The 26,365-nt window shown below is 35.1% G+C and overlaps 2 protein-coding genes across 5 annotated transcripts in view; one reads left to right on the forward strand and one right to left on the reverse strand.

The window, feature by feature from the left end:
* gna13b (guanine nucleotide binding protein (G protein), alpha 13b) overlaps positions 1–1,124 on the reverse strand; it is a 32,437-nt gene extending 31,313 nt beyond the window's left edge. Inside the window, 1 exon segment of the mRNA NM_001013263.2 lies at positions 820–1,124. Coding sequence (NP_001013281.2) covers positions 820–1,102 — 283 coding nt within the window. The 5' untranslated portion in view covers positions 1,103–1,124.
* On the forward strand, positions 887–25,767 carry rgs9a (regulator of G protein signaling 9a). 4 transcript variants are annotated; one of them, XR_012400625.1, is made up of 19 exons: positions 887–2,820; positions 2,914–2,998; positions 7,039–7,135; positions 8,688–8,738; positions 8,858–8,964; positions 9,040–9,091; positions 9,345–9,403; positions 10,652–10,728; positions 10,859–10,940; positions 11,036–11,098; positions 15,889–15,918; positions 16,003–16,064; positions 16,170–16,283; positions 19,526–19,641; positions 21,540–21,627; positions 21,713–21,851; positions 22,119–22,201; positions 24,681–25,464; positions 25,622–25,767. XR_012400625.1 is itself a non-coding variant. In XM_073943588.1 (18 exons), exons 2-18 carry the CDS (start codon positions 2,933–2,935, stop codon positions 24,835–24,837), a joined length of 1,443 nt encoding a protein of 480 aa, XP_073799689.1. In that variant the 5' UTR covers positions 1,185–2,820; positions 2,914–2,932; the 3' UTR covers positions 24,838–25,767.
* The last annotated feature ends 598 nt before the right edge of the window (positions 25,768–26,365 follow it).

Raw genomic sequence — 26,365 nt, forward strand, 5'->3', positions numbered from 1 at the left:
TTTCACAGATGCCCAAAACACGTGAATTCACACACGTCCGTAACTACAAGTAAACATATCTGAAAAATAAAACCACTCTTTCATTTGCAATTAAAATGAGCAAATAAACACGACTATGCATTTAGGCTTTGAATATGAGTCGAGTGCCATGCTCTCGGTTGACACCAGTCTCTTTGTTATTTATGAGACGGCCTCAGCATACCAACAAACAAGAGAGAGCTGCTGATTTACATCTTAAGCCGGGCTTTTCATATTGGCCTGATTTATTTTACATAATACAGCTTTAACGTTAGTTATGGCATTTAAATGTTACTCGTGCGGACAAACCAGTAACGCGCACGAGGCAGCTCTTTAAATAGCCACGAGATTCCGGTAAAACTTCAAAACTATGATGATGTTGAGTGTGATATTCTCAAAATTGAGTTAGTAATAGTGGTTTCATGGTTGCTTTTAAACAGATTCAACAGTCAAAGAAGTTGTGCTGTTTATGAAGCGCTAACGGTCATTTCTGGTGAAATTCAAAAGCGAGTCCAGCCGCGCAATGAAGCCACGAGAGCGATTTAATCCACTCACTGAATGCGCATACTATCTAGGAATGATTTAGACAGAAACCAGCTCTTAGCAGAGGGCTTTTGTTCAAGACCGCGACGGTGAAAAGTTGAGAGAATAACATGGGCGTTTCTTCTGGGCAGGTTACAGCGCAACTTCAGCTAACGCTAGCTAAACCTCACTTCTCATCCCTCCCGAAGACGCAAAAAGTCAAGTTTGGCCCCTCGCTAGTCTTCGCACATGTCTGTGGATGGGAAACGGGCCTCCTACCTTTCATAACATTACTGTAAATGGTGCCTCTGAACTCTTCTTTGTCCCCCTTATCGAAGTCATCCCCGTGTATGATGCGCATCTGCTTGAGGAAAGTGGACTTGCCGCTCTCTCCGGCGCCGAGCAAAAGTATCTTCACTAGGCGTTTCACAAAGGTTTTTTCTTTGAAAATTTCTCGGTCTATTTCTTTAGATTTCCTTAGCTGTTCCGCATCGCTGCTGTCGAGAAAACAGTTTGGAAAACAAAGGGATAGAAAGGACCCTGACTGCAGGAAATACGCCATCTTTGTGCAACTTCATCGAGACAGTAGGGAGTGAAACTGCGCGCGCCTGAGTGCTGGTGGCGGGCGGGGCGCTGTAACAGTGGCGCGCGCGCAGTGCTCTGATGGAAGTTTTGGGCGGGTTCTTTTCCCAATTTTATTCAATAATTAATATTACAAAAACAGTACATTATAGCCTAAACACATTGTTTAGGAATCTAGAACAAATCCTTAATAACAATACATTAAACAAGTGCAAATGGCTTAAGAGTAATCATTTTCACACAATATCACATAGGATGAAAGAGGAAATAAGGAACGAGAGAAAAAATATTTTTAAGTTACTTATCGAGCAAGGAAAGACAACATATTTTTATTATAGATTATTCTAGGTGTTAATTTAATGTTCTACTTAAAAAAGTTTTTTTTTCCTCAATATAGCAAATAACATCCGTAATGTGTAAATTACTTTGCATATTAACCTTGGAAAGACTCAATTAATGAACTCAATGAATAAAAAACAAAGACAAATGTTGAAAAAAGTGAACAAAAAAGTGACAAATGTTCTCTCCTTCAAAGAGTTCAAATATCAGCTACATCGCAATCTTTTGACAAAAGTGAATAAAAGGTTAATATTAAAGGGAATCTTCTATGATTTTATAAAGGCAGAAATTAGCGTAGTAATAATAGGCACATATTCCTCCAATGAATGTAATCAATTTCAAAGTTTAAACAAGTATGGGCAACATGTGCATCAAAGAGATTTGCTTATTACTTACATTTGCGCTCAGATTTTTTGTTTTTGTTGTACATCATTGTTTGCTCTAATCACGATGTAAAGCCTGACATATGTTGCAAAGTCAGAGAAATATAATAAAATAAAACTAATTGGCAATTTTGTGCATATTTTGTAATTTCAGAAGAAATTCTAATCCCATAATTCAAAGACATTTTTTAATATAAATTTTTGGGATTTTTTTAGTGAAAAGTGGGATAATGGATCCCCCAGTAAAACAAACCTCCCTATCCCATATGAAAGCAGCTGAATCTCAAACAAAATGTTAAATCTTTTGACAGGACAATTTTTTTTTTTTTGCCAGAGGCAGATTTAACCAAGTGCTCACTTAGGGCCCCAGGAAATCTGAGGGCCCCACAATAAATACGGTACCTAGATGCATAAATTGTGTATAGCGTAGTTTTCTATCATATTTTGTATAGTGAACGGAATTATTACATATCCGTACAAATGTGTCCCCCACCTTCAATCATGGAGCAGTTCAGCAGCCAAAGTTTAGTTTAGATTTAGTTTTTAAAAGTCAAAGAGTTCATTTATTATTTTCAGTTTAGGAAAATATGATATAAAAATAGCTGAATAAATTAAAGTACAAAAGGTGTACAATAGGACTTTTGGGCCCTATTGGGGCCAAATCCACCCCTGTTTAATGCTCACTGATTCTGAAAGATTAGATTCAGTGGCCCAATCTTGCCCAGCAGAGGAGTGTTTTATAGACCTTTAATCTGACTGTAACTACAACGGCAGTTTCTGATTAGGTCTAGGAACAGCGCAGATTAAATTAATCGCAGGACAGTCCCAGGAGAAACCCCAAGCAGGCGTGTCGTGAGTGTGTGTGAGTGTGTGTGAGTGTGTGTCGCCGCCTGTCGGAGTGTGTGCGCAGTGCAGAACGGAGCTTCGTTGTGATTGGTCTGCTATCACTCTCTGATATTTACTGCTCACTGGTGTGGTACGTGCACTGTCCAGAGCTCTCAGAAAACCAACAAACTTCTTTCTTATAAGGGTTGCTGACAACTGGATTAATTTTGTACTTATAATATAGTTTTTTTCCGGAATACAAAATGACAATAAGATCGGACCGAGACCATGGACAACATTATAGGCCACGGATGACCTGCCTTAAAAAGGTAAAGTTCATACTTAAGGCAAAGTAAACAATTGATGAGATACATTACCAAGCAATTACCACTTTCAAAGACATTGAATACTTTAAAATTAACTGTTGTTTGCATGGTTTTGCAGTGTTTCCTTAAATTAGTGTATTTTATGGATATTTTCTTCATATACATATATAGGCTATATTCTTTATATATTAAAAGGTATTTAAGCCAAAAAATAAACCCTAACAGCCGTACCTCTTCTATTTAAATTAACAATGGTTTTTAAATTAAACGTGGTTGGTTATTGTAGTTAAACCACGGTAACCACAAATTAATCATGGATTTGCTGAAATAGCCACAGCTTAACCATGACATTTGTTGTAAAAATGTTTCTAAATGGACAAGTTAATATCAATATGGCATAAACAGATTTCAATGTCACTTTATCTCAGTATGTCCATATTCAAATATAGATATTTGTCGTTTATTGTTCTGTTTTGTTGTTTATTTTCAGCTTCTAAGAGAGATCTTCTATTCATTGAAAAGATTCACTGTAAAAGAGCTTTCTGATTCAAATCCAATTAGCCTGGCCTCCTGCCACATCTGACAGCTTGCCTTAAGATCTTCATGTCTTACTCTAAAGTTCAAGCATGTTGCCGTAGAACACGAGTGTCAAACATGTTTTAGGTCAAAGCTGAGGTGGACTTATTGTTACTTGTATTAGTGGTTAAACCTTAGTAGACTTGTGTACTGTAGAAACTTATAATCAGTCACACAGTTACATTAAAGCCTGAACTCTTGAATTGAAAGTTGAATTGGGCTATTTTATTTCTGATTGCTGACCCTTTTTATTCAGTGGTTACATCTACTTTTAAAATAATTTTTATAAATATACAGGTTTTGATATTTATAATGGGTAATTGATGACAGGGCTTTGAATTCCTAAATTATAGTTAAGCTATTATAATAATAGCTTATGACCACAATTTCGGGAGATGAATAGCTCTATTTGGAATGAAATCATTAATTTAGATTAATTGGAATAATCTTGTAGAGGAATGAATCAAAGAAATTGCAGGAATAAATAAATGAAAGAGCAAAGATAAAAGTGAAATAAGAAGTCGGATATTCAGTACCAGTAATACGAGACAATATTATGATATTTTGCCCCCGATGAGGATAGAACACAATATCAGCAACATATCACAAGAAAAGCAGCCATAATATATCATGAAAATATTAAATTATAAATGAAATTATAACTTAAAAAGTTAAAAGATGTATTTTTTTTATTAACAGCACAAATATTTTGTAGAATTGTTAGATTGACATATGTTTGATCTACCATTAAGAGAAGCGCCACCTTGTGCATATCAATATTTTATCCTGCCCCTATTATTAAATAATCAAACATGATTTAAAATGTAACACTGTACATTCTTCATTGCTGATCAACAATAATAATCTCAACTCCACATTACAGATGCTACGATGTGACTATTGCGAATGCACACACATTGCGATATCCATGCTGAAATGATATATTGTGCAGCCCTAGAACGTACTAATGAACATCAGTTTGAATCAGGACAAATGAAGCTCATCTCAGTTGGCTTTTTTTTTTTACATTTCAACATTCCAGAGTCAATTGTTATTTATTATTTTCCTCACAATTAACACACCAGACATTTTTCAGGTTTTGTCCATAAATTGCTCTTGTTGATCTAATATTCTGTGCATCTCATCTCCCCCTCTGTTTATAATTCCAAAATTAAGCTAGTAATTGTGACTTGAGCCATTAATATACAGACTAATACAGTCGTTAAAGTCTCTAGTAATAGCAACACTGTAAGTTTTACTGCTTCAAGAACAGCACTATTAGTACCCTGCTAAACTGAGAAATGCCATATATTTTTTGGCGCATGAAAATAGTTTGTCACTTGTTAAATTTATTTTCTGATAGTTATTTTGATACTTTTGGCTAAAAGAACCTTTGAAATAAGCAAAATCATTTCGTGAAGTAATAAGGAACTATGACGCTCTCTAAAGGGTGGTTTATACTTGATGCGTTCACAAGTTCGCTAGTGTGTGCATTTATAAATTGGGGGATGTTTGCTTTGGGTGTGTATGCCATTATTTTGTGTGGTAAAGCACACAACATTTTTGTAAAGTCTTGTATCATAAAACATTTCATTAGAGTGTTCATCAGGCAATCAGAATCAATCATTTAAAAATCTTGTATTAATATATTATACATTTAATATGATAAAGGTTGTTTTTTTTATGAAATATAGCTTAATTGGAAGCAGGGCCGCAAGATTAATTAAAAGCCATTTTCATGTACATTTTGTGAGTAAAGCCAGTTGTGTTCAGCAGTAAATCCCTAACATGGTCTTTCAGATGGAGCAGCATTTACTACACGAAGCATGAAATCAAAGAAAGTCAATCATTACATTTGCATACATTTTTTTTGCTAATTACTTTGTCTGAAATATAACTTAGTTACTCAGTATATAATTTAACTGACTGAATAGAAAAAATCCATAAAACATAAATCTCAATGCACAGATGTTAACCCAAACTCTCTTCAGTCAAGTGTTTAAAATAGATCTTTCTTAGGGTTTGGAAAATTTTCAAACTTGTTGGAAGCCCTTCGGGCAGGCATTCTTCAAAAAAACAAAAAATAAAATGTAAGTGGCCCTATTAACAAATACATTACTCACTAAATAAAAACAAATATACGTTTACCAAATAAAAGAACAACCTCTGCGTTAATGGTTCATGTTGTTACCTCTTTTTCTTAATAAGAAGTGGATTCATTGCTGCCATATTAGTAGCACAGCCGGTTGCCATGTCTCAGTGGTGACATAAAGAGAGTGCAATATTATTGATTTATTTTATCACATGTAGAACCGGATCCTCAGGACTACCGGTAGCCTGCTTAGTACCTTTATTGTTTTATTTTTTTTAAAACATTTTAGTAAAAATCTTAGTTAATTTTTTTATATTGTGTACTGTTACTTCTGACAACACCAGTTAGCGCAAATGCAAATTCAAGCACCTCCTGATGCCCAAAAAGGACATTCTGGTAGGATCACCAGCAGTGTTGCCAGTGCAGGCTGCTGAAGAACACTCCCACAGTCACACACCAGGTTCAGGTTCACACACAGCTGAAACTGTTTAGGACCAATCAGATGGACTATATACACACCTCACGAGCAGACTGAGTCTCTTGGCTGAGTCTTGTTTACCTAGTGAGCATTGCGAAAGTGTTATTTATATAGTGTAACTGTGATTTTGACTCTTGTTTGTTTCATTGTTTATGTTTGTTTCACCACCTGCCCTGACCATTTGCCTGGTATTTTGGCCACTCGCTGGATTATTTACATGCTTCCATCTGTCCCTGTTTGAACCTTGCCTGCCTGATGAATCTAATAAAAGCTGCATTTAGATTCAACCCTTGTTGTATTGCAGATACAGCATAATTACTCAATGTGTGAGAGAATGAAAAGCATTTAAATATTTCTGTTTTCTTCTCAATAAAACAGCCTCATGGGCAGGGTGGATTCATTTTTGGTAGCTCAACTGGAAGACACAATATCTCTAGGATGTTGGGTTAGCGATTCTGCCTTTTTCATAGTATTCTAAGCAGAAATAAAGTAATTGCTTTAATATTTACTTTATTATCAAGAAAAAATATAAGAAGAAGAACTCAGTTAAACCATTTATTGTTGTAGTTGTTAATTAGTCACGTTGAATCAATGGAAGCAGTTAAATTTTCTGTTTATTTACTAACTTTTATAGAAATTTCTTGTTTTTTTCTTTAGGGCATATTTTGGTTTTCAACACAAGAGTCAGAGTCTTCTGAGCAGATTTACTACTGATCACAGAACTGTGCTTCCTACATGATCATGACAATCACAGCTAGCTAAATCTCAAATCATTCAGCCCTAATTGAGAGCCCTTTTCCTGCATTTAACTTCAATAGCTAAGGAGACTGATCCTCCTCTTATTTAAGCATTGTATTTAATCATTTAATTATAAAACAAATGTCCTAAATTTTTCAGCTGGAGGCCATGGTGGTTCAAATGCAAGACCCATCAACTGGTGTGAAGGGATCAGATCAGAAGCTAAACGTTACTACCATTCCTCATGTCATGACGGGTGAGTTTGTAATGCAGCACTGCCGGCTTCTCACTGAATCTTTATACTGATCATGTATTGTATACTGTACACTACCTTAAGGTCTATATACAGACACAAGCGTTGTGCTGCCAGATCATAATCTGACGCCCGGCTATATACAGCAACCTTCAATTGGATGAGATCTTTGCTACTTTACGTTCCAAAGTTGCTCCTTAATCTGTGCAACGGTTGTCATCAAATCTAGTCAGCCAAGAAGTCTAACTTCATCAAACAGTTAACCGGGTCTTGTAGTAATAAGATTTAAAAAGCACTCTTTCACTCTGAAATTGTGTGAATGTTTAGGTAAATATTTTCAGACCTACTTTTTTGTTAGTAGTACTTTGTAAAGCCTTTTGAATTAATCAATTGATAGAGTGAGTTTGCGGTTTATATGCATGATTTTATGGTGTGCTTACATTTAAAGATATCTGCTCACTGCCCTTGCCCTTAAGCAACACTCAAACCTATTGTTAATCCTTAAAGGGTCAGTTCACTCATAAATGAATATCTATAATTTACTTATTCTCCACTAGATCAAATCTTATTTGAGTTTTTTTCTTCTGTTGAACACAAAGGAAGATACTCTAAAGAATGTTGAAAAAGCAGCCATTAACTTCCATAGTATGTTTTGTTCCTACTATGGGACTCACTTATGGAGATATTCAGCAAAGTGTCACTAGGAAATATTTTGAAATGTTTATCATGTATTAACGTAAAAAATCTTATCTAATTGATGTGTTTATTTGTTTGTTGTTTTTAATTGTAGATTTATTAATAAAATAATATGAAAATAGTCTTTGTTTCTGACATGGCATCAAATAACAACACATGATCATGACGATGTTTCTACTGTGGATGCCATCGTTTCTTTCAACATATGCTTCAGAATATCTTTCTTTGTGTTCAACAGAAAAAAGAACCAACTAAGTTTCATCTCAATTCAATTCATCTTTATTTCTATAGCGCTTCGACAGTGTAGATTGTGTCAAAGCAGCTTAACATAGAAGTTCTAGTAATTTGAAACAGCATCAGTCCAGTTTTCAGAGTTGACGTTCAGTTTAGTTTAGGTCAACATGGTTTAATTTTTACTCCTGAAAGTCCAAACACTGATTAGCGAATCTATTGATGTGCAGCTCCACAAGTCCCAAACCAAGCAAGCCAGTGGCGTGAGAGTGAGAGTAAAGTAAGAGTAAATGGTGCGGATATGTACATTTTATGGAATATATCATTTTTATAATCATTTTTTGGGCTCTTTCTATTACCATTAAACCTCTCTCTGAAGATAACATATTGCACCTCAGTGTGGAGCAAAACACAACATGAAAAGTACATTGCACCTCACTATTAAATTTTCTGACGTACAGTAAGTGTACAATAGTTAAAAACAGATACAGTAATATAATATGAAAGCATCATTTCTGCAATAGTTTATTACAGTTTGTGCAAACAAAAATCATGTCATTTTTATGTTCTTACCACACTTTATTTTCTATATGTTTAGATATTACCATGTTTCTGTTTGTCTTGACAGACCAGGACATTATTGCATGGATCGCTAAACATATGAGCATGGAGAATAATGGTAATTGTGAAAATGTGTTGTTTCAAATTATTCAGAAACGATCTGAAATAATACAATTTAAATGTGGAACTGGATTAATCACTAAACACAATAATTTTCTTGGATGCTGTTTTTGGCAGAGGCTCAAGCATTTGGCACAATGTTAGTGGCATATGGATACATCTATCCTCTGCAGGACCACAAAAAGCTCGTCCTTAAATCAGACGGCAGTTTGTATCGCTTTCAGGTAAGGAGAACTTACTTATTTAAAAGTGTTTTAATTGTGGTGCGTTTTAATCGGAGATCATTTCCCTCTGTCTAGACCCCCTATTTCTGGCCTGTGCAGAAGTGGGCCGCTGAGGACATTGACTATGGTTTGTACACTTGTGTATATTCAGTTTCCACAACATATCTCATAATGAATATTTAAGAGGAGTTTAGAAATATAATATATATTGAAGGTATATTTGAAAACCTCTGGCCAGCAGCTATTGCATTTATCCATTTAAAGGGGTATTTCACGCAAAAAATGAAAATGAACATTTTTTTTTGTGTATTTGTTTTGTCTTAAAAACATGTTTGTATGTGACCAACCCCTAATAAACATGTTTTTTTTCATCACTTTAGCAATCTATCTGGCAAAAAGAAATATTAGAAAAAAAGGAGCGCTTGATGCTCATGAACAGGTATGTAAAACATTTTAATTAATTTGATTAGACTTTTTTTTTAAATCCTTTTAAAGTTGTAATGTGGGGCAAATTTCAATTTCTTTATTGTTCAATTTTAAAGTTCAATTTCTTTATTGGTTGGATGATTAGATTAAGGCACTGAATTTGGGTGGGGTTAAGCTAAATTTTGATGAAACGGTAATGAATGAATCGTGCATAACAGGATCAATCCACCTTTTTCAACACAAATGTTATTTAATGATTAATAAATACTTTATTTAATAATTATTCAATTTCAGAAACTGAATAATGTTAGTCTCCTCAGAAATAACATAAAATACAGTTCTTTGTTTTGTTTATCTATGGTTTTAATCGGTTTAGTTATATTAATTTAGATGCACTTCCCTACCAAAACAATTATCCTACCCTAGACAATCTGTTCTCTCCAAATAGAGCTATTGAAGTCATGTATTGTTTAAAAAGCAATTAATTGTATTGTAATTATATTATTGATTGTAGAATCCAATAACGCCAAAATAATATTATTTATGCATCATTAAGTAGATGTTAAATAGTGATTTTTCATCATTTTGACATATTTTCTGCTTATTCGTGAGTTATATCATACTGTCAATTAAATCAGACAAGCAGAGTGGAAATGTACTATGTAGTATAAATGGAGTATAGCCTATGTTGTCTTTGTTCATACTGTTACAGTTTAATAAACAAGTCAACAAAATGTAAATGGGGAGAAAAAATGACTGAAAAAGAGTCCTTTATATTACTGTATTATCATGTATTGTTAAAACACCTTACTTTATTTTCCTGACATCTGAAGAAGAAAATGATGGAAAATGAACAAACAGTAATTATTTATATAGTACAATCTTATGATTTGAAATGATGTGTCTTTTTGAGTGAAACTTACCCACTGTAAAAGTGCCCACCCTTACAAAACTTAACCATTGGTTTATTATAATTAAAGTGTAGTAACCATAGATTTTTTTGGGTGTGTAAATGGCCATTTTTAGAAACCACGCACTTTAAACTATGCTTAGTACAGCAGAACTTAGTACATGGTTACCATTTTGTGGTTTAACCACAAAAACCTTGTTTGGTTTAATTTGTAGAAAAACCCCAATTTATTTTTTGTGGGCTCCCATAAAATAAAATGCGAAACTTTTTAGTGCAAAGCTGAATATCCCATTAAATGCTGACATTAATGAATAAAGTAATTATACTAGAACACTAATGTGTGTTTTATAGGAGGAATACGACAAACTCCACAAATGGATGAACCACAAATGGGATTTTATTGTGATGCAAGCTAAAGAGCAGTACCAGTGAGTTTCTGTACTCTCCTGTTTTTACAAAAGTAAATTTTTTGAGAGATATATTTGTGGCTTGACCTTTTACTACAGTTCTTTATTGTTAATGGTACTTACCGTATGTCATTATCTTCTGTCTTTAAAGTGCTGGGAAGGCACGTCCGAAAGCAGACAGAGTTGTGTTTGACTGTCAGGAAAGAGCATACTGGATAGTCCACAGGCCTCCAGTAAGTGACTAGCAGAAGATGCTAGCTTACAAATGTTTTGTTGTTGTTGTAAAAGTGATAAAGACATGTTTTTTTTTTTGTTCTCGTTTCCACAGCCACAAACTCACAGCGCAATGGATTATGGCCTGGATCGTCATATTGATCCTAATACAGAGGAGGTAAATGGTAAGTTGCTATTTGAGTGCTCAGTATTTGTTGGATAGAAGTTAGCATGCTAATTAGCATCCGGTTCATCCAAAAATAATCAACACATTATCGTTTAGGCCTACCCATCCTCCCTTATGTTTTAAAACTGCACGAATGACTTTAAAGAAGATACTTTAGTAACACTTTACAATCATTTAGGTTAATGTCTTTACTAATGCAAATAAACAGTGAGCATTACATTTTACTGTATCTTTGCAGTCGTTCATTGTTTGGCCTTATGAACTCAGTGCGTTAATTAATGTTAACAAGCACAACTTAATGTTGAAATTAACATCAACACATTATAATTTAATAATTGCACACATGATAAAATACTGCTGTAGTTTTAACTATATTATAGTAAAGTGTAATATCGTATATATAATTGCATTTACAACTCTTTGTTAGTTAATGTTACAGCATACTGTAGTATTAACAATAGTAAATTGATTAACTATAATAAATACTGCAGTATACTTTGGGTTTTACTACAGTAAATAGGTTTATTGTAGTATACCCTATAGTTGTAGAAAATGTAGTAAAGTGTTGGGTAATTTGTTACAAGATTACTATCGTTGTCATATTACCACAGCAACTATAGAATTACCACAACTTTACTATAGTATGGTTCAAAAACAATTTAGTTTTATCCGGGAATTACTATGGCATGTTTTCATGTGTGGTTCATCCTTAGTCCCTTTATTAATCAGAGGTTGCCACAGTGGAATGAACCGGCAACTAATCCAGCATAAGTTCTACACAGCGGATGCCCGTCCAGCCACAACCCAGAACTGGGAAACACCCAAAAACTCTTGCATTCACACACATACACTACGGCCAATTTAGCTTACCCAATTCACCTATAGTGCATGTCTTTGGACTGTGGGGGAAACTAGAGCACCTGGAGGAAACCCACGTGAACATGGGAAGAACATGCAAACTCCACACAGAAACGCCAACTAACCCAGCCAGGGCTCGAACCAGCAACCTTCTTACTGTGAGGCTATTGTGCAACCCCTTGCACCACCATGCTGCCCTCATCCTTAGTTCATGTCAGTAAATACATTAACAAAGTGGTGAAGAACACTGATCATTTTGCTGCTCATTAACTTTAATGTGTACAAAGAAAGCCAAAAAAGTACACATTTATCAAAATCTCTGATTTGTTTTGCAGAATAGAGATAGTCATACAGGTTAAGAGTGACATGAGGGTGATTAAATGATGACATAATTGTAGTTTTGTGGGTAAACTATACCTTTGGACAGTTATGTTGAAGTGAGTGGGAGTTCACATATAGGCAGGACTGGATGCTGTGTGGTCTGAAAGGCTTTACCTATAGAGGCGATTAGCAGTGTGTCTGTCGCAGTCCTGGGATGGCCGTGGAGATTCTCTCACAATCTTCTTTGCTATATAAGAGGATTTCTGACCTGTTGATCTTGCGAAGAGATCCCCATCATCCCACCTACCCCTTACCCTTATAGAGCCTGTTGGAAATAAACCAGGGAATAAGGGGTGGGCTGGTGGCTAAGGGCTCAGCGATAAAAGGCGTTTTTGTGTGACATTTGCTTGTTCTCCTTGTGTTTGTTTGGGTTTCCTCCGGGTGCTCTGGTTTCCCCCACAGTCCAAAGACATTTGCTATTGGTGAACTGGGGAAACTAAATTGGCCGTAGTGTGTGAATGGGAGAATGTGTGGATGATTCCCACACTGAGGGTTGTACTGTTGGCATTAGGTTGCTGCTGGCAGGGCATCTGCTGTGTAAAACATATGCTAGAGTAATTGATGGCTCATTCTGCTGTGGCCAGGGAATAAGACAAAGGAAAGCAAGTGAGCTTTAATATTGAGTGCACTAGTGCATTACTGCTTTAAATGAAAACTTATTTTGTGGGCTCTGTTTTTTAATTTGTCGAGAAACATTGAACAGGCAACAAATATTAAAGTCAAATATTATGCTCTCGTGACGTTAAGGGGATAGTTTTTCTTTTTTTTTCTTTGACAAAATAATTTATTGTGTTTTATATGTAAATTATGACAGATATGCTACACTACTATTCAAAGCTTAGGGAATTGTTTAATTTTAAAAAAGTAAATTAACTGTAATTCGACAAAGATGCATTAAATTGATGATTGAAGTGTCATAACAGACAGTTAAACTGTTATGCAGGTGTTTTATTTTAAATATATACAGGTCCATTAAATGCTCTGTGGACCCTTTTTCACAAGATGGTGATGACACGTTTATTGGTTATCAGCATTTTAAATCCTCAAAAGTTTTTAATATCTTGATTTAAAAAAACAAAACAATGTGTACATTTTTAAAGCTATGCTTTCTATTATACTACCCTTGCATCAAATAAAAACTATTAATACTATGCAAGGAGTTTGTAATGAGTTTGTAATGTTCAAAATGAGCTGAAACAGCACAAATCTTGAGTTTTATTTATTTTTATTTTTTTGCGACAACCTAATTGTTGTATGCAGGGACGCTCCGATCGACAGGCCGTAGATAGGTATTGGCCGATAATCACATTTCACGACTCGATCGGTAACCACTGATCTGACCGATCTCATGAACTGATCACAAGTGTTGATGCATGTACACGACCGGGTTATGCATCAGCAGTAATACAACATGAGCAATGTTTCTAAACTGCATTGTCAGTCATTTTTCTTATCTGTTTTATCTATCTTTTTTGTAAAGCTGCTTCTGACCATTACATGTATGCAATATCCCTAATTTATTATCTTAGGTTAATTCGAGATCTCATACTTAAAGGGTAATTGTGGTTAAGCACTGGCAAAGTTAAATAAAGCTTGAAGAATCAGAATCGGTACTCTGTATTGGCCGATCACCATGACAAGGAAACGGTACTTAGGATCGGCTGCAAAAATCCTGATCGTAGCATCCCTAGATGTATGTTCTGTCCGCTTAAATTGGTAAAAAATTATTATTCTCTCTTCTGGCTGCCATTTGAATCTGGCTTCTTTTTCTTGAGTTTTTAAAATGCAAAAATGTATATAAAATATGAATTAATCTTATAATATGTTGTGTATATGACTGATTTGAAAGATTATATTGTGAATTTTTTAATATGACTGTCTCTTTTTCTCTCTTTTTTTTCTTGGCAGATTTGTACTTCTAAGTCTTCAGTTTTCAAGATATACTATCTACCTATTCCAGCCCTGAATATCAATTATTCAAAAGCTTGGATATACTAAATCAATTAGTGTGTATACATAGTGAACCACAGTGCTTCCCTGCTTCTACTGTATATACCCTGAGTGTTATTTCAGTCCTTTGACCATTTTTAACCAATTTAATGTCCCTTTAATTATTAATACTGTGGATTTTTTTAGGTAGAGGATTGTGTTCATTTGTATTTGGCAAGATTTCACACATAGGGGTGTGAAATAATTTACTGTCTAATTCATTGTTATTCATTAACAACAATTTTTTATTATAACATTATTTATCAGAAAAATTGTGCTGCTCAGAACCAATCTGCAATGATCTATACAAAACAGTACTTTAATTAATTAATTAATAAATCAGCTGTTATTTACATGAATCATTTAAATGAATAATTCAATGAACCATTCCTAAAAAGCCAGTTGCTTGTTCATTGAATGAATCAGCCATTTTAAATTAAACATTTGAATGAATCATTCAGCAATCTATTTATAGTCAGTTGAGTCATTATTGAATTAATCAGCAGTTTTTAATTAATCATTTAAACAAATGATTTAATGATCCATTCATAAAAAGTCATTATTATTATGCTTCAGAACGCAGCAGAACGAGTGGTCTTTAATTAACCTAAAAGAGCACATGTCACTCCACTGCTCATCCGTTTGCACTGGCTGCCAGTTGCTGCTCGCATCAAATTAAAAGCACTGATGTTTGCTTACAAAGCGATTTCTGGCTTTGCTCCTTCTTATCTGCTCTCACTTCTCCAGATTTATAGGCCCTCCAGAAACTTGCATTCTGTGAATGAACATCGCCTCGTGGTTTCATCCCATAGAAGGAAGAAATCACTTTCCCGAATTCTCAAGTTCAATGTGCCCAGTTGGTGGAATGAACTCCCTAACTGCATCAGAACTGCAGAGTCCCTCGATGTCTTTAAGAAACGACTAAAAACTCAATTATTTAGTCTCTACTTTCCCTACTAATCTGCAATTCCCTCTCTGGCTCCACCACTAAATACTGCTACAAAAAAAAAAAAAAAAAAAAAACATTACTAATGTTTTGCTTCTTACACTTTCTTTACATACCTGAAACTTGCCTACAGCACTTATTCATTGTTGCTCTTATAGTTGTGTAAATTGCTTCCTTGTCCTCATTTGTAAGTCACTTTGGATTAAAAATGACTAAATGTAAATGTATTATTTCATTATATGAATCAGCTGTTAAATGATTCAATCATCCATTTTTGCAAAGCACAAGTCATTGTTATTAAACGATTCAGATCATTTAAATAAATACCTAAAATGAATGATTCACTGAATCAGTCATTAAGACAGAGACTTACCATAACCTACCGGCATCTGTCAATCGCTCAAAAACACTCCGAAAAAGTACTTGCTATCGAAAAAATTAAAGGAAAAAAGCAGATATTGAGATATAATTTTTTTGTGAAAATTGCACACCCCTGTTGTGTATCACTTGTGTTTTCAAGATAGCATGTAGCCGTTGTGTCTTGTGTTTTATTAGGCACATTTTTGATTGTAACATAATAGAAAGTTGCTTTCTCTTTTTCCCCCAGAAAAAAACCTTTGATTACTACAGAAGAATCGTAAGTGACAGCACTTCTTTACAGAAATGCAGTGGATGGGTTGTTGTTGTTTTGTGATTAATTGGTTGTAATTTTATATTTTAGAACATCTACACACAACAGGCCATCATGAGGTCAAGGGTCAAGTCTTCAGTGTCTCTCGGAGCGTAAGTCAAAATCAACCTTAGTTAACATTTAGTTGTCTCCTAAAAGTTCTTAATGGACTTTTCTTTTAAATGCCTGTTTTTTTTTGTTTTTTTTTTTGCTTCCAGCATGCTAAAGTATATAACAAACTTCAATAACCATGACCCGTTCCTGGTTCCCTGCCTTCCTAGCAATCCCTGGCTGACAGATAATGACGCGTACTGGGAGCTGAACACAGACGAGTAAGACCCCTGGAGGCCTTTCAGTTTTAAAGGGGTGGTCCAGAATGTTATTTTTAAGGCTTGGTTGTGTTAATAAGATGCAAAGCAATGTGTGCTCATGTTTAACTTGAAGGAAATCGTGTTATTTTTTCATATATCTCACTTTGATTATACACAGCTACTCAGCTAACATGAAAACGACTGTCATATTTCCTAGTTCCTCTAAAAGGCCCACCCTCAAGTGACTCTGATTGGTCATCATCATAATATGCTGTGATACGCCGATCGGCTTCACGTCACGCCCTGACAAGCACGCGCGTTTTGTGTAAACAGTCAGTCAGTCAGTCAACACGTGTCTGTAACGAGTGAAAATGGGATGCGGCTCCTTTAACTGTTTCTGTGCCTTTTAGTGTGTTTATGCGTGTATACGATGAAGTATTTGTAACACGAGAAGCGCATGTGCGCGGGAGAGATTTTTATTGTTCTTTTTCTCTCATGCTCGGATTAAGTTATTTTCTGTGGTGACAGAATAAAGCACAAGATGTGAGATGAGACCTTTGTGAGCCTGGATTGATTTGTTTTTGATGTTACACTCCAGTTGGGAAATCATTGCTGTATTTTTTTAAAATCAATGCGTTACAGGACGTCTTTCATGCATATGCGGAATATGCCTGTGTAAGTAACATGAATCGTTCACATATCTTTTGCGACTTTATTGTCCGAGTTGTAAAACGCATAGCATAGCTGCCTATAGAGAGAAATTCTGCCGTCTCACACAGAGAGACGCAGGTGCTGGCCAAGAGTGCGTGTATGTGTATGTGTGTGTGTGCGTTTACAGCCGTTTGATAAATATGGATTTGTAACGTTAGCTAAGTCGTTAGCGGTTACCATAATTTCCCGTTGTTTACATCTTTGCTATAACACACCGTTAAAGTTAGACACTGTACATGTCATGATCAATTTTAACAAATAAAAACACTTACAGGTCATGACTCAGAGTTCACAGCGTCTCCTTGCTCCATCTTTGAGGAGATTTTAACTGAATCCAGCACTGAACTGGGAGAGATTCTGGAAGCTGTGTTTTGTCAAATCATGCTTGCTATGTATTTTATAGTTCTCTGGAACATAATTAATATTGAACTGTAAGCACTTCTGTGTTTGGGTCGTGTCATTTGGAAGCCCAACAACAGAAACAGAACAGCTCTGTGGAAACAGCAGGATGGCATTTCTCTCTCTGCAGTAACGTTACAGCGCCTCTGGCCACGGCCTTTACCTGCGCAGTGTGGGATGCGCAATAACGAACTTTTGTGATCTCACAGGGGGCGGAAGTATTTTTTGTAGTCCCCAAAATTCGTTAATTGTAGGCGTTGCTAAGCTAACTCTGTACAAATCAAGGTCTCCCTTTGCATTAAACTTTGAATATTTTACATTCAGAGATGCTGTTTATGTTCACACAGCTACATTACACATCAACTGAAGTTTAAAATATAATATCGTAGTGGACCACCCCTTTAAGCTTTTCCTAAAGGGCACATATGATGAAAATCGTCTTTTGTAAGCTGTTTAGACAGAAATTTGTGTAGAGATAGTGTGTCCACAGTCATACTGGAGTGATATAAAGACAATAAGTCTCTTTTTTAAATTTCCTGATGGTAAAATAAGATCCAAATCCTTCCTATATTGAGGTCCACCGCAACGTGACATAGGAGTGTGGTTTCCCCACCCACAAAATTGATTGACAGCCACGTATGAACAAGTCTTCTTAGTAATGAGTATAATTATATCAACAAGACATATCAACAAAGCAACTGGGATTAAAAGATCTCTTCAGCTCTCTGTGAACATCAGTCATCATCAAATGTGATCAAGAACGAGTTTTACAACTTTAAAACCTTTTTAAATCAGTGCATGTTTGTTGTGAATTACAGCGATTTTACCGTCTTTATCTCCACACCTGCGTGTCAATACAATTATAAAAGAAGACCGTTCAATCCTGTTTTTGGACGTTAAATCAGGTTTATTTTAAACATTAACATAACACATATTTATACAGCAGTGGATATTAATGTGTATCCTGTCACATTTGTTGTGCAAAAACAGTCCAAAGTTAAATGCGTGCGCTGTGTATGTGTGTGAACTTCCTAATGACATTGTGTGTGACTCATTGTTGCAGAAAGACTTGAATTAACTACACAACAAATACATCAAATAATCATTGGTAAAGTTCTTATTGTAGTATTTCTCACAAATGTTATGTGAGATCTGCTTCCTTCATGTCTGTCACTGTGCTGTTTATCTGATATAGCTGAGGCGGAGATTGAGGCACACTCTTAAAGGCACATAGAAACGGTGTGGGCAGGGAGAACTAGCATTAAAGGCACAGGCAATAAAAACAGCTACATTGTGTTTAGAGCAGAAAATTCCAATAATCAGAAAGGTATAATTAATAATCTAATGGGTGTTTTGAGCTAAATTTTACAGACACATCCTGGAGACACAAAAGACTCATCTTAAATCTTGAAAAAGGAGTAAAATAGGTGCCATTTGATGTTTTTTTTAAGGCTGATATAAAGAAAATATCCCTCCATTTTGTCGCGCTTTATCAACTTGTGTCTGTAGATTTCTAAATGAGTATTTTGTCCTTCTTTAAGCCTTAAATCTCTTCAGCAACATTCACATAAACCAGAACTGCATACACCAAAGATTTTTATTCAAAGGGTTTGTAAGGCTGCTGGTAGTTTGGTGTTTTAAAGTCTTAAAAATCATGTGCCTATAGCTTGATTTTAGTGTTTTTTTACACGACTAAAATTGTATAATATATATATACACTATAACACTCGAACCAAAAGCATATATATATATATATATATATATATATATATATATATATATATATATATATATATATATATATATATATATGCTTTTGGTTCAAGTGTTATATTGTGTATATATATTATGAAATTTTAGTCGTGTAAAAAAACAGTAAAATCAAGCTATAGGTGTATATATATATTATATATTTTATCCCACCTGTAAAGGTGCTGAAAAAGTTTGAAAATGCAAATGAAAAGAGGTTAATTTTTTGTGCTAGAAAGGTATGCAGATTAGCTCATATTTAATGAAATAATGTCTTATTTGCATATTTAAATGTGAGGTTTTAGAAAACTTGTACCATATATAAAGTGTTTGAAGTTCTTGATGTAAATCCATTGATTGGGTAAGAATGATGATAACTAATAGTTATGATTTTTTTTTGGCAGTATTGAAGTCCCCACAAAGATGAGAGTGGAGCGCTGGTCTTTCAGCTTCTACGAGCTGCTCAATGACCCACGAGGCCGTGCAGACTTCAAGGTCTTCCTGAAAAAAGAATTCAGCGGTATGCTTCACTTTGATGAATACTTTTCTGATTATATTAGGGCCAGTAAAGTTTCAATGTATTGCTAATATACACTGGTGTGGAGAGACCCTCCCTCGTGATTGTTAAACACTTTGGGTGTATGTAAATGCTCTATACACTTACCAGCCACTTTATTAGGTACACCTTATTAGTATCGGGTTGGATCCTCTTTTGCCTTCAGAACTGTCTTAATACTTCGTGGCATAGATTCAACAAGGTACTGGAAATATTCCTCAGAGATTTTGGTCCATATTGACATGATAGCATCTCGTGGTTACTGCAGATTTATCATCTGCACATCCATGATGTGAATCTCCCGTTTCACCACATCACAATGGTGCTCTATTGGATTGAGATCTGGTGACTATGGAGGCCATTTGAGTACAGTAAACTCATTGTCAAGTCTGAGATTATCCATGCTTTATGACATTGAATTATCCTGCTGGAAGTAGCCATCAGAAGATGTGTACACTGTAGTCATCAAGGGATGGACAGGGTCAGCAACAATACTCAGGTAGGCTGTGGTGTTGACATGATGTTTAATTGGTACTAATGGGCCCAAAGTGTGCCAAGAAAATATCCACCCACACCATTACACCACCACCAGCCTGAACCATGGCAACAAGGCAGGATGGATCTATGCTTTCATGTTGTTGAAGCCAAATTCTGACTCTACCATCCTAATGTCGCAGCAGAGATCGAGACTCGTCAGACCAGGCATAGTCTTTCCAATCTTCTATTGTCCAATTTTGGTGAGCCTGTGGGACTTCTAGCCTCAGTCTCCTGTTCTTTGTTGACTGGAGTGGCACCCGGTGTGGTCTTCTGCTGCTGTAGCTCATCCGCCTCAAGGTTCGATATGTGCGTTTAGAGATGCTCTTCTGCATACCTCTATTGTAACGAGTGGTTATTTGAGTTACTGTTGCCTTTCTATCAGCTCGAATCAGTCTGTCCATTCTCCTCTAACAACTGGCATCAACAAGGCATTTGCACCCACAGAACTGCCACTCGCTGGAAATTTTCTCTTTTTCAGACAATTCTCTGTAAACCCTAGAGATGGTTGTTCGTAAAAATCCCAGTAAATCAGCAGCCATGCCTTGTTCAAAGCCACTTAAATCACCTTTCTTCCCCATTCTGATGCTCGGTTTGAACTGCAGCAGATCATCTTGACCATGTCTACATGCCTAAATGCATTGAGTTGCTGCCATGTGATTGACTGATTAGAAATTTGGTTACCGAGCAGTTGGCCAGGTGTACCTAATAAAGAGGCCCATGAGTGCACAAATACACATTACATTATATTAATATATTTGTCTTGTTTTTTTTGACACAATACAGTTTTGTTTTCATATCCTTCGTTTTAAGATAAGCTTTTGTATTTTTTTCTCTATTATTTTTTCTATAATTTTTTATTTGCTGTAATTTACATTTGTTTCGGTTTGTATTAGCAATTTTCATTTCTTTAAAGTACTTCAATTAAAACATTGATTTTATTCATTTTTTAAATGTTTTTATTTATTTATTATTTTTTTTTGAAACTATATTATAGTTATTGGAAAGGTCCAAATGTCACTTTTCTGCCATAAACCACTGGCCAGACTCAAGTGCATTATATGTGTTTTGTGTAATTTTGCAAGCTAGTCCTTGATCAATCTTTTACCAATTAGTTACACTACAAGTGTAAAACAAATCAATTGTTTTGCATCAATTGTGCTAAAAGGTGTTAAGATTTACTAAAGGATACTTTTTTTTTTTTACAAGAACACATACAGTATTGGCTTTAAATTGCTTAAACCCTGAAAATTGCTGCTTGCAGCTACAGCATATTTCTGTTTACTATTCCTATAGGCACTAGAACATGTGTTTCTTTTCATCTACAGGTGAGAATTTAGCTTTCTGGGAAGCTGCTGAGGAGTTAAAATTTGGCTCAGCAGCTACAATGTCAGAAAAAGCTGAACAAGTTTTCAAGTGAGTTTGTATTGCCTTAATGTATGGCAATTTATACAACTGGTCTCTATAGCTGAACATTTCTCTCTTTTTTTAAATTTTGCAGAACGTTTTTGGCCCCAGGAGCTCCACGCTGGATCAACATTGACGGCAGGACAATGGGTCTTACAGTAAAGGGACTGGAGCATCCTCACCGCTATGTGCTGGAGGCGGCACAGACTCACATCTTCATGCTCATGAAGAAGGTTTGATCGTATTCTTGGAGAGTTTTTTTTTGTGTGATCTGTATGTTTAGTGAAGTATTTAGAATGGATCTTTTTAATATAACGTAACAGAATTGAACATTTCTGAGCTCTGTATTTCTTCTTAGGTTTGGCAATTTGTTGTGACTTTTATCATTTTTTAATTTAGCTGTACTTTATGCTCATGTCAGTTTTAGTCATTTAATTACTGAAACTTATTTTTATAAAAAAGAAACATAACAAAAGCATTGTTCATTTGTGAACTTTTAGGATACCTTTTATCGCTACTTGAAGTCACCAGTTTATAAGGACATACAGAAAAAGGCCATTTCACCTGCACCACACAACTTCACGTAAGTTTTGAAACATTTTTAAAAATGTATAACAGTTTGAAATATTTTCACCAATAATTAATCCTTTAATGCTTTTTCCCTGATTTAATTCTGAATTTATGCTTTTTAGTTTTATGTTTATTATAAGTAATTTTTCTTGTGTGCTTCTGTCATTTTTAAAAAAAAGTTTTACTTAATGTTAATGTTGAAATATTTTTAATCTTATGGTTATTTAGATACTATTATTATATATATTTTTTTCATTTAAAGTTTTTCATTTTAATTTTAGGATCTTTTTTTTTCAGTGTATTTTTAAGAGTTTAGTAACTAAAAATAACTCAGTCCTACAAATTCTTGATAATGGGGCAAAAAATTTTCTCTACACAAAATTTAAACAAAATCTATTTCAGCTGCCACTATTAAAGAGATAAATCACCCCAAAATGTTTACATCATTATTTACATGCTTTTAAAAGACATTCTGAGGAATGCTGGTTGCTGGCACCCATTAACTTCCACAGTAGAAAGAAGGAAAAATACTATGGAAGTCAATAGGTCCCAGCAACCAGCATTCTTCAAAATATCTTTGTGTTCAGCAGGAAAAAAAAAGGAAACAAGTTTTGAACAAGTGAAGGGAGAGTAAATTATAATTTTTTCTTTTTCAGAATTTTAATTTTTGTGTGAACTATGCCTTTAATATCACATGAAAACGTGCAGCATTTAATTCATCTACGTTTATAATTCTTACTAAATATTGAGAGCAATATTCAACACTTTTGTTCTAATCATAATACTGGAGCAATACCCTTTAATGCATTATTGCTAGATACAATTTTAAACTGTCTGTTGATAATCAGTGAGTTTAAAGTGTTCTGTCTGACTGCATGTAATTTGTTACACTGAAGTCATCATAACAATTGGCTTTATGAACATAACCCCAAATGCCTCAGGGAGCAATATTGAACCTCAATGGAAAAGTTCATAATGGACCCTGCTACAGTGTTTCTACAGCGGGGGAAATAAGTACTGAACATGTCACTATTTTTCTCAGATAACATATTTTTAAAGGTGCTGTTGGCTGGAAATTTCCCCATATGTTGGTGAAAACCTAAGAAATCTATATATGCGAAGAAAACTAAATTAATTAGACTACAAACTAAGTTATGCATAATAAAATGAAATGACACAGGGAAAAGTATTGAACACATGAAGAAAGGAAGCTCTCAGTAGTTATTCAGCAGCCCTCTGCCCTTCGTAATTGTAAATAAATATTAGCTGCTTCAGTCCAACATCTACATTACATACATTTCAGCAAGACAATGATCCATAGCACAGCCAAGTAAACTCTTAAATGCATTCAGAGAAAGAAAATCAAGCCGTGGAATGGCCCAGCCAATCACCTGACTTGAATCCAATAGAGAATACAAATTAAAGATCAAATTTGATAGACAAGACCCCCAGATTTATCAAGATTTTTACATTATTTGAAGTCCATGAAAAAACTCACACCTGTCAGGATAACCAGCGATTTAACTTCCAAAGATCACTGGTAAATACACTCACCTGCTTTAAGTCACCATTAATTAGACACTCCTGAAGCTGCGTTTGAACTGATAACAGAGACTATATATATATATATCTACACCTCTCAAACACAAAGTTGTGGCTGAGTCTTCTGTAATGGGGAAGTGACGCTGACAACAGGGGTGCGGATCCAAATGCAGGTTTATTAGAATGGTCAACACGGGGGCAAACATGTGTACAGGCAATCAAGAATCGTAGTCAGGCAGATGGTCAGAAGACAGGAATACACAGATAAACAAGACGAGGATCAAAACACGGCTAAGCAAGACCAAGGAAAACGCGTTGTATTGTCACATAAACAGTACACAAGACTCAGCCCCATTGTGTGCGTTTGTGCTGCTTATGTAATCCATGAATCAGTCCTTGAGCAGCTTCAGTGTAGGATCAGGTCAGGATCTTGAACCGTTTGTGTGTGTGTGTGTGTGTGTGGCATGACTGGGTGTTGTAGTCCATAACATGGCGGATTTGTAGTTCATGTGAATGTATTTAGCAGCGATCTCCAGAAGTTAAACCGCTGGTGATCGTGACAACTCCTGAGCAATTCATGTGACTTTATTTTCCCTGAGTCATATTTAAGCTGCCATCATCAAAAAGTCAGTAATATAAAGTATTAAATACATTTCACTAGTTCAGTACATTTTTCTTGTGCCATTTCATTGTTGTTACACATAACTAATTGTTCAGTTTTTTTTTTGTTTTACTTTTGTTTGTATTGTTTGTGTTTTTACCAATATCTGGTTCAATTCCATCTCAGCAGCTCCTTTAGAAATATTATTTCCAGGAAAAAAAAACATGACATGTTTAATACTTATTTTCCCCACTGTACATCAATTTCTGGATAAGAAGAAACATAAAACAAATGCCCCCGACCTTGCAGTATTTTGCAATAAAAAGGTCTGTTCTCTTCTGTTGTTCAGTGAAGCGCAGCTGGAGCAGAACATGAGGAACCGACGGCCGAGCATCAGCCCCATCATCACCTACCAGAAGGAGCAGGAGGAGAAAGCAAAGGCCGCGGCCGCAGCAGGACCCGTCGACATCAAAAAACTGATGGCCAGCAAACTAGACCGCAAATAGGAGACTCGCTGCAAATACTACACCTACAATCTGACGGATAACAATATTTTTTAAAAGTTACCCAGAAATGGTTTAACAGGATAGTTTGCCATATTTGGTCATCTAGTCCGATTTTTTTTCAATCTTACGTCATTACAAAACTGTACAAGTTTCTTTTTTCTGTCGAACAAAGTAGAAGATATTATGAAGAATGTTGCAAACCTGTAACCATTAACAGTAGAAAAAACAAACACTCTATATGTCAATGGCTATCGGTTTCCAGCATTCTTTCAAATTTAAATATACGTGTTCAACAGAATGAAGAAACTCAGTTAGGTCTGGAAAAACAGACAGTCAGTAAATAAAGACTCTGTGGTGCTCCGCATGTACAGGTCCAGTGTAAAGTCTCATATAATAGAGCTATACACTAAATCCATACCAAGAAGATATAAAATAACTGACAGCTTTGTATATATACACGAGTGCTAAATAGCTAATTCCTATAATTATGTCCAAAGTATATTTTTGTAGTTGGCTAAATTACACATTTATTTTCATGCACTGATTCTGTTCAACACACACACACACACACACACACACACACACACACACACACACACACACACACACACACACTTTACACTATAGGTCTCAAACTGGATTCCTGGAGGGCCGCAGCTCTGCACAGTTTTGCTCCAACCCTAATCAAACACAGCTGATCGGAATAATGAAGGTGTTCAAGACTAATAGACTATTAACAGGTGTGAGTTGGAGGTGGTTGAAGCTAAACTATGCAGAGCTGCAGCCTTCAGGAATTGAGTTTGAGACCATTGGTTTACACTATATTCAGTCTCTGTTTCCCATTATAGCGTCAGCATGTTTTGTATGTGTGCAGTAGTTACAGTAAATGCATGTATCTTTTTACTGTAAAATAATTAAAGTCAGCATGGTGATTGATGTGTGATGGTTTATAATGGATGCATAATAGAAGATAATTAATATAGCCCTATATTTATTTACCTTGCTTTTCTATTTGAACAAACCCTCAGCTCACAGCTTTTGATTTCCACAACGTTCTGGGAATGTTATTTTATGGTTGCAAATTGAGAAGCTAAAAATGACCATTAGGGAACATTCTGTTTAGACCAGGGGTGCTCAAACCTTTTCTTATTAAAACCAAAGTTGATTGAGGGGTAGGCCGAAGGTTAATATACCAAACTATTATATTAAAGCTGCTATGGTAATTTCGTAATTTATTATATTGAAAAAAAAGAAAAAAAAAGAAAAATTAAATAAATAAATAAATATATATATATATATATATATATATATATATATATATATATATATATATATATATATATATATATATATAAAACGAAAACACAAAAACGTAAAAAAATAAAAATTAAAAAAAAAACGTAAAAAAAAAAGTTTTCCTATCACTCTGTTTTTTTTTCTCCCGCCAATTTTTTTTTCTTCCACCAATTTTTTTCTCCACCGTAACGTCCCTTCCGGGTCTCTGTAGTTTTGTGATAGCAAAATAGTA

The sequence above is a fragment of the Danio rerio genome, chromosome 3 (genome assembly GCF_049306965.1).
Source record: "Danio rerio strain Tuebingen ecotype United States chromosome 3, GRCz12tu, whole genome shotgun sequence".
NCBI classification, from domain to species: domain Eukaryota; kingdom Metazoa; phylum Chordata; class Actinopteri; order Cypriniformes; family Danionidae; genus Danio; species Danio rerio.